The sequence below is a fragment of the Theobroma cacao genome, chromosome 6, assembly GCF_053813885.1.
Source record: "Theobroma cacao isolate CCN51 chromosome 6, ASM5381388v1, whole genome shotgun sequence".
NCBI lineage: Eukaryota > Viridiplantae > Streptophyta > Magnoliopsida > Malvales > Malvaceae > Theobroma > Theobroma cacao.
In genome coordinates this window covers 5,710,172-5,720,099 of record NC_142644.1, presented here as the reverse complement: position 1 = coordinate 5,720,099, position 9,928 = coordinate 5,710,172, and the positions used below count along the sequence as shown (strand labels likewise).

At 33.1% G+C, this 9,928-nt stretch overlaps 1 protein-coding gene across 1 annotated transcript; it reads right to left on the bottom strand.

The window, feature by feature from the left end:
• Positions 1 to 2,524: 2,524 nt before the first annotated feature.
• LOC18595518 (coniferyl alcohol acyltransferase-like) lies at positions 2,525 to 5,038 on the bottom strand. Its single transcript, XM_007023506.3, has 2 exons — positions 4,555 to 5,038; positions 2,525 to 3,669 (listed from the first exon to the last, which is right to left on the bottom strand). Exons 1-2 carry the CDS (start codon positions 4,975 to 4,977, stop codon positions 2,701 to 2,703), a joined length of 1,392 nt encoding a protein of 463 aa, XP_007023568.3. The 5' UTR covers positions 4,978 to 5,038; the 3' UTR covers positions 2,525 to 2,700.
• Between the last annotated feature and the right edge of the window lie 4,890 nt (positions 5,039 to 9,928).

Genomic DNA, 9,928 nt, shown 5'->3' with positions numbered 1-9,928 from the left:
AATTTTCTTGTTAATGTACAGGGTAACGTGTAATTAAAGGTCTTCGGGGTCAGGTTACCAACTCCGCAAGCTTGACTAATCCTCTCAGGGCAACATGGCTAGCCACTCGGCGGTCTTTTTCTTTGACATCTGAATCCAATCAAATATAACCCTTGCATGAGAAAAAAATTGTGCTTCGGGTTTTACAAATATTTTTTTACTTAATTAAGTATGTTTTTTAAATTAAAAATGTGAATCTGTTACATACGCACTTATTTGTTTAGATCGTGAACCTTTATCCTCTTAGAAGATTTAAATAAAATTTCATCTCACTTTAATCGATTACGTTTGAATATTTTAGTCAATTGAATTTAATTTTGACTTTTATTTTAAAATATCATAAAAAATTAATACTTCAAAATATACGACATCAAAAGTTTTGATATTTAAAATTTTTACATTTTTTTGTTAAAAATTTATAATCTTATAATTTTTTTGATAAAAAATAATAAAAAAAAATTGAGTTGCTTTATCAAAAGAATCAATAAAAAAAGCAAATATCATGGCCCGAGGGAATATTAGAAGAGATTTTTTATTGTGAGGTGGTGTATATTTGAGATCTTCGTATCGTCAGATTAATTATGCTAACTTTAAATATTACAAAACTATGTTCTCTTTTATTATTATTGTTATTATTTTTTAAATGTCTATATTCCTTACTTTTCTACATTTCAGATCATGTTTCACATTCTTCCTTTTACATTTGGCTTTTAAAAAGTACCTTAAATAATAATATTATCAAAAGATGTAAAAGCTTTAATATAAAATACTAAAATAAAGTGTTTTCTTTATTTTCAATTTGAATATAAAAAGTGAACATCCAATACGAGAAGTACCATTGTGTATTGCTCCCTTTATTAAAGAATGGATAAAGCTATAATTCTCTCTGTCTTTGTTCAATCATAAAGATTCTTGATGTACCCTTTTTCTTATCCGAAATTCAGCTGACGAAGAACCCCAGGGACTCCTTTGTTTATTTATTTTTTGTCCGCCACAAGTTGGAGCAATTTTTGATAATAGATAAGGGGTATTTAGGTATAGATATTTAACGGGTAATATTTAGAATATGATAATTTTAAAATTTAGTTAGGTATTTATAAAGCTCGGATATCTTATCAAATAATTGAATTTTGATTGGGGTTTTGGACATGATATTTTAAATTTGAGTTCGGTTTGAGATATATTTATATATATTATTATATTAATAACAAATATTTTTTAATCAAATTGTAATTTTAAAAACATATTTAAAAATACTAAAATGCACTTGTAATGATGGTCATTAAAATGTGAGGAAAAAGTTGGCAGCAGACAAAATAGATTTGAAATTGGTGACTAGAGAAAGATGGAATTCAGGATTTAGTGATTTTTTGTCTTTGAAAAAGGAATTAAAGGTTGGCATTGATTTAGAAGCACGTGGAGCAAATGGTCTCCTCTTTCAATGGTGCAGTCAACTCCCGTTATTCTTTGTCTGATGTTTTGAGATGTTTTCTAATGTTTGGGATCAAAACTCTCTTCAATTCCTAAATTTAATTAACCAAAATTTAAGTCATGAGCTGTTTTGGCCATGGCTTGAGCGAAGACTTGGGCGGTGAGAAAGGAGGAAGACGAAGAAATTTACTACAGCTTCCAATCTCTTTCGCTGGGGGAGGGGCCGGGCCATCAACAACAGAAGATGGCGAAAAGCTTTGATTCGTGTTCAAATTTATTTGGCATTTTTCTTTTGACCCAAAATTGTTGTCTGTTGACTGTTTTTTCTTCCAACCTACGAAACATGGCAGGATTTAGAAAACTGACTGTCAAAAAATTAAATAAATTTTTATTTATATTACGTTTAATCAAATTTTAAATTTTTATTTTGACATTATATTATTTATATAAATTTTGATATAAAACATTATAACATATAAATTATGTTATTAATTTCATATATATATAATAAAGTAATATATTATATATACATATTTAATTTATACATATGCAATGTTGTAACTTATAATAGACTTTATTTATGTGATTACATTGAATAATTTTATTAGTTATTGTCTTAATTTTTATAACATATTGTTTATAATTAGTTATTATTTATATAAATTTTGATATAAAAATTAAAATATTATAACATATAAGTTGTGTCATTAATTTCATACATAATGAAGTAATATATTATATATATACATATATTAAATTTATAAATAATTTATAGATATATTTTATAATTATAGATGAAGTTTATAAGTTTTAATATTATAATTTGTAAAAAAAAATGATAAAATTTTGATTCATTGGTCCAAAACTAAACCGATCAAACCAATTTTATGTTTAGTCGATTTGATCAGTTTAGTCTTCTTTTATGTTTAGTTGATTTTTTAAAAATATTTGGCTCATTTGGTTCTTAGGTATGGTGGATCAAACTACCCATGTGCTCACCTCTATGCATAAGAGGCAATATATAAGAAAAATATAATATTTGGTTGAAAAATGATTCAGTACTGAATCATGTGCTTCTCGTTTGTATTTACATATGATTACAAGAAAGGTGAAATCAAAGTACTAGCAGGACCCAAACTTGTCCCAATTCAAACACAACATGACCACACAGAGAATTCTCCTGATATACCAAGCTTGCAATTTTACAAATAAAACAATAAAAATGATGAATTAATTGGAGCCACTGAAATCAAGATAATCAAAAGTGAGAGGCCTAAACACATGGCTAGCTTCGGTCTCTATCAGGTCCAACTGCCTCTTGAAAAGGTGCATATACACCACCCAATCACCTTCCCTTGCCGGGCTGGGCATTGGCATCACATATCCAGCGTCCCCTCCCCAAGGGAAATGATATGACCCAAAAACAGGGCAACCCCATCCGAAATCCACTTTTGAAACCGGGAAACGTTGCCCCGATGATACCACGAATGCCGGTCCGTCATCACTGCCGTTGCTGTATATCTTGGCCAGCGCCGGTTCAGGACGGTGAGCTTCAACCCAATCAATCAGGCCTAGGAAATGTTCCTTTGTCACGGCTTGGTCCAGGAAATTATGAACCTGATTGGCTACCCAGGACAGGGGCCTTTCGATCAGTTCATTTACTCTTTGGCTTCCGTAGGGAATGGAAAGAACATTTCCGAAATAACAACTCATTAGACTTGCTCTGTCTTTATCTCCTTCACCTAATCTACCCCTTCCATCCACAACGATCCCCATTTTTGTTACTTCGGAATCATCATCTTTAGCTGCAACAAGTGCTACCATTTTCCATAAAAATGCACTGAAAGACTCAATCTTAGTCCTTTTGTATCCATTAGAGCAGGCGAGTGATTGAAGCTCATTGAGTTGTTCAGCAGCAATGTAATATATGCGACTAATCAGTTGATCAGTGGCTTGATGGTGCTGTTTGGGGGGTGGCAATGAGGATATGGGCATATACATGTCGTCGAGAGAGGGGTCAATACGCCCTGGACGCCTGGGGTTCAGCAGAGACCGGCGAAAGGATGGAACAACAGAGATTGACTTGGACCGAGCCATTTCAGCCCAAGAGACAAGAAACATGTTGGCTGAGTAGGCATCGGCTATACGGTGATCAAATGTACATGCCACCACTAATCCGCCGCATCTAAGTTCAGTTGCCTGTAAAACATAACAAGTAAAAAGAGTGAAGCTTACATTAATGAAAGTCTTGTCAATCATCAACTGTTTTATTAGTAAGCACTACTTCAATATCTGTTTAACCATCGTAATTATCATTATAAGGAAAAGTTAAACAATATGAAGGCTAAAATTTGATACCTCTACGCTTCTGCTTATTAATAAATTTGAGTTTGCAAAAAATTAGCATAAAATTATGACCTAACACCGTTATAATAAGAAGTTTTGAGGGTAACAAAAAATAAAAAAATAATTAAATTAATTTTGAAATATAAGAAAAATAAGAGTTTCAAATGTTAAAAAAGAAAGAGAAAATATAATTTTAAGATATTCAAAAAAAAAATAGAAACGGAAGGTATATAATAGGAGCTAGTATAAATTGTAATTAAACGAATATATACATTCTTATTTATTACTTTATAATAATTTATGAACTTATGAAATCAATAATCACCCAACATTTTGTAACAGTTTTCATAGACTCAAAGTTGATTAGATTATGATTATTATTGCTCATTTAATTGCAGTATTCTTTTTGGTGGTACAGACAGCAGAGAAAGCGATGTCCTCACCATCATCCCTGGCCAATTGAAAAGACTTTAGTATATATGAATTTTACCTTATATTTGTCAACTGCAGCACATTCAATTCATTTTATTATTAAGAGATTTTTCTATTTATCAACCCCGACGATATCTCCCTGGTATTTTGGGTATATTTCTGATCGATATTCACACCCCAAGGGAACCCGACTCTCTACTTTTGCCTTTTGCACTGTTCACGTTAGGGAGAGAAACCCAACTTACTCCAGCCAGCCAGCCAGCTTTTGGTTGGGTATTTGTGTATATGTTTGGAGTACTGACTTACCTGAACCGAGAGCACTCCTTGTTTCTTCTTAGGTACCAGTTTGCCTTCAATGCTTTCATCAGGGTTATGCAAATCGAGATTTCGGAGCTCGACGTCAGCGTAAGCTTCAATGAAATCCACCCCTCGATTGTTGCAAACAAGCTCGGGCTCACCCACGGTGTTAGGCACAACCTCGCTGGCAAAGGCGTAGTAGGAGACGAGAGCCTGAGCCATGGCCTTCTTGAGGACACTAACCATGGAACCGAAACTCATGGCGTCCCCTACACCTACTGCTTTCTTGTAGCAAAAGAAGACCCCCACATCAACGGCTGGCAGCAGCAAGTCAAGGTTGGAGAATGGCAGCCAGTGTTCCTGCAATGGTAACACTGCTGCCACCACTTCCTTCTTGCTCACCGTCACCGTGTAATCTCTTTCTGCACCCATGCCTTGCTAGCTACGATCTGTGTATGTTTCTTGGTGAGAAATGTTGTGACAGATTGGTGAGTTTGCATGCGCGGTGGAGCTTTAATTTATAGGCAAAAGAGGGTTTTAATAATGTTTCCCCTAACTTTAAAAAAAAAATGAAAATGAAAATGACAAATTGACGATTGAAGACTAGCTACCTCGTGGAAAACATTAATTAATTTTATTGGACGAAGCCAAGCCGCAAGGACAACGGCCGCTCCCAACTCTCGTACCCTTTTGTTGGAGGAGAGGGCGCGCCCTTGGGCCCATAGCTTGGCATTCTCAGAGTGTATGGTTCAGATGCGCGTAGGCAGCACTAACAATACAAATATATAGTAATGTGCTAACTGAAGGTGAGTCACGGGTTTTGACCCATTACTTCATGTTCCCACCTTAGGAGAAAAATGCTATCTCATATATGCATTATGTATGTATATATGAATATTTCAAGAGGACATAATTATCTAACTGTTAGAATTCGAGACTTCATTTTAGAGATCTGTAGTATAAATTCCATGATTGCAATGAAGAAATTTGAGATTAAGGAGAGAGAAGAAGGAAGTAGAAGAATAATTTAGATGTTTGATTTTGACTAAACGTATTATTATTTCTTTAAGTGTTATTTTGCAGAATGAGAATAAGTATAGAACAATTATATCATATGAAGAGCAATGAAAATAGTTCAAAACAAGTAACAGGATTCACGAGTTATTTTTACTTTTGAGATGTTCTAAAGAATTTGATTTGGTAGCTTAGATATAAACGTAGTTAATGAGTTTTTCTTAACTTTTGTTTGAAATACTTGTGCTTTAACTTTTCTTTTTTTCTTTTTAAGAAAATAGGTGACATATTGTTAAGTGTCATTGAGCTCCACTACCCAAAATATCTATGTACTACCCAATATATGAAGTGGGATAACGTGCTCTTCCATAATGTCCAATAAGCCGTTTTTCCCATAATGAACATGTTCTTCTTATCATGAACATGTTCTTTGTAAACACGTTCTTCCCATTTATCTAATAAGCACTTTCTACCAACTGTTCTTAAGAAACCATTTCTACCATATGTGTCTAAGTGTATGTGTGCATAAGCTAGACAATTCAGGGGGCAAAGTAGAAACACTACCAAAAAACAAGTTTTTTCTAATGGAATTTTTTGTTGGAAAAAATTAAAATTTCGTTGAAAATACTTTTTTCTGATGGATTTTCAACAGAACTTTTTGTTAGAAATTTTGCCAGTAAAAGCATTATCAAAAAAAAAAAAGCCATCATCAAAAATACTTTCCATTGGAAATTTTTAATGGAAAATTTTGTCAAAAATTCCGTCGGTTGTATCATCTCAATTTTGTTGGAAATTTCCAATGAAATTTTTAGTTGGAGAAGCATTTCCTACGAAATTTTTCGTTAGAAAAACATTTTTCGCAGAATACGGTTGGAGATTTCTTTAATAATTTCCGATGGAATGTTTTGTCGGTAATGCCTTTCCAATGAAAATTATTAACTAACATTTCGGTAATAAATTATCAATTGACATTTACAATTCACATCCAAAATTTATAAGAAAAATACGCATTAAAATCTAAAATTCAAAACCAAATTCATGCAATTAAAAATCGTCATAAACACACAATATCTAAAAATATCAAACATACTAAAAAAATACAAAATCCAACAAAAAAAAAGCATCATATCATGATATGTCGATTATCAGTTTCTTTCAAGGTGCTTCGTTTTCTTATTCAAGTTTCAAAAAGTTGGCAACCCTCCCTTTGAGGACCGTAGTCTGTAAACAAATCAATAAGAATGTCAATCTAAGCTTGAATTATCATTACAACAATATTTTGTGCTAAACAATAATTGTATCCAAAGGTTTCCATTGAGACACCAAACAGTTAGATATCAAACATTAAATTTGAAAAAAAAAAATTGTATTTTTTTAATTGATCAACAGATTAGCTTATATTCTTCCCAATGTCGTTTTCATTATTCCAAACCATAAATTAATTGGTCAGCTGGTAATTGTTACACATCTAAAACATCAAATCAGCCCATACTTCAATTCATCTACATTTAGATTGGATTTCTTAAAGAAAAGGGAAAAAAAAAGGTGAGAAACAAAAAGGCCCCCACAAACATGTGCAGTAGCACTACAAAAATCTTCCTTTCAATGAAAAGTTCCCAACTTTTAAAAGCAGCAATGTAACTGTCACGACCCGGAACTCTCATCGAGCCAGTGACAACCGCCGCGACGTCCCGATAAGCACTCATTACCCCGAATGCCGATCGAAACCCCGCAAGGCTTAGCATCAACTTCCACATCTCCCCGGTGAGCGACTGTTATTAAATCTCGCATTTCAAGAAAACATAAGTTGGTTCCAACTCAAAACAATAAAATATTATTTTCTAGCTCACAGGGGCATTTTCGTCAATTTTTTTTTGAAATTTCAAAATCCGAAAAAATGTAATATGTAAGTGGAAACACATATTTCATGATTTAAATTAAATTTTGAAGTCTAAAACATTCGTTTAAAGTAAAATTATAGCTATTTGAATATAATAAAAACATTAAATAAAATATTCTATTTTCTTAAAACACAATATTTTCAAAGTCTTCCTAAAATAACTTTTGTAGCGTAAGAGTAAAATAAATTTATTCATATAGTAATAAAGATAATTAATGTATGAAATTTCGTTTACAGTGATACGTGGGCCCCCAACTAACCAAGAAAGTGTAGAGCTACGAACCCTTACTTCCTATGATGCAACTCCGAGATTAATTCTCGTCTTAATCAACTATCAACAAACTGTCCTGAGCTTGAAAATGGATAGGAAGAGGGGTGAGATTATGATTACATAATCCCAGTGAGTAAACAATTACCATCAAAAGCATCTAAAGCCGAGTAGATGGAGACAATATAAAAACGTTACATCTCAATAATGTTCATAACAAAAAATTCGTTTCAATCTATACCAAATAATTTCTTTTTATCAAAATTTCCCAACTTATGAATTTCTTAAACTTGGCCCCTGCCATAATCATTCTCGCGGGTACCTTCGTCAAGGTATCCCACTGAGACCGCCAAGGCTGTTCAATGACCCATACCCATAAACATGTTTTCACATTTGACACACAGCCGTTCCTTGGCGTTGGCTGAGTCTCACTCTCACGTGGTGGCCCGAACGTGAGGTGCACTCAAATCATACCTCAGGAGATACTTCACCCAACATCTCCCCTCGGAGGTAAATATATAATTGAGTTACTGTGCTCCTCTCATAGGCAGTCCACGGAAACCCCCACCACTGCAGTGACCGTGAGGTGCATTCAAATCTTACCTCAGGAGATACTTCATCCAACATCTCCCCCCGGAGGTAAATATATAATTGGGTTACCGTGCCCCTCTCATAGGCAGTCCATGGAAACCCTCACCACTGCAGTGACCGTTTAATATACCACCAGACCCACAAAATTTCCAGTAGCATAATATGGCGAATAAAATGTAATTCAGTTTACCGAGACCAATCCCAAAAATTTAGCCATCATGCTACCATAGTGTCATAAGCCCCAATTTCAATAACATATAAAATCATAAATTTCAACACAGTCTCCATATACTCAATTTTTCCAAAACAATATATGATTTTAAAACCAGTATAAATCTCATTTTTATTAAAAACATATTTTAATTGGAAAACATAATATTTTATAATTTAAACTCACCATTCAATAAAAGAATCAAACAAGTATAATTACTCTAGATATTTAAGACGATAAATTGTCCACTCACAGTTCTAGGAGTCGATGTACTCCTAATCCCAGTCTTCAAGCACAATTTTCTGTACTTTTACCAGTGTAATTTGCTCACCACCTATCCACAATATACAATACATAATTCACCACATCAATGCTTGACCATTATAAAATCAATTCAGGCTCGGTATATATGCATGATATGACATGCAACTTATCCGACTACCGCTTAAATGCGGTGCTGACCTAATTCGGCCTATTACCCGATTAAATTACTAACGCGTCCAATTTAATCTCAAATTAATTTTTTTCAGTTTCTATACCTCAATTGCACCCAAATTGACTTAATGTTCCTCAGTGTGGTGCAAATTATCAGTCTTGGTAGCAAATTACGAAAATACCCCTAGTGGGTAAAAATTCGTATTTTTGCTCCAAAAATTTCCATTATTTTTTTTGGCTCATAATTTATCATTATTCATCATAATTCCTCAAATAAACATCAAGATCAGCAGCCAATATTCCCCTAGAAAATTCAGCCAATAATGGTAATGGAGGAAAATAAATTCTTTTCTTGTTGTTTTGTTCCTAAATATGCTAAACTAACTTAAAACACTAACATAACTTAGAATCAAATTAATCTAACTAGTTTCTCTCTCCTAACCCATTTTTTCAGAATTGAATTCGTCCTCAAATCACATGATTCAACCATGGAAAATGATGGGAAATGCATGGAAATGATAAATCTTAAGCTAAGCTTGAAAAATCATACCTTTAAACACTTGATTCCTTGAAAAATCACACTTTTTCTTTGAATTTTCTCACTCTAGGGTTTGTTCTTATTTCTCTCTCTCTCCTGCTGGTTTTGGCTGACCATCCCAATGAAGAATTCTGGAATTTTCAAGCCTTTTAATAGGCTTAATAAAATATTATTATTTTATTTACTTTTTGAATATTTTATTATTTTATTTTTTGCTAGCCATCTTTTTGACTTTCTTTTTCTACCACTCAATCCTCTTCACTTATCCATGTCTTCCATGAAATTTCTAGACTTTTCCAAAGTTTTGGTGGAGTAAATTTTTAAAAATTACACTTTTGCCCCCGTAAAGTGAAAAATTACATTTTTACCCCAAAAACTGAAAAATTGCCCATAGACATATTTTTCATCCCTTATACTCATACCATT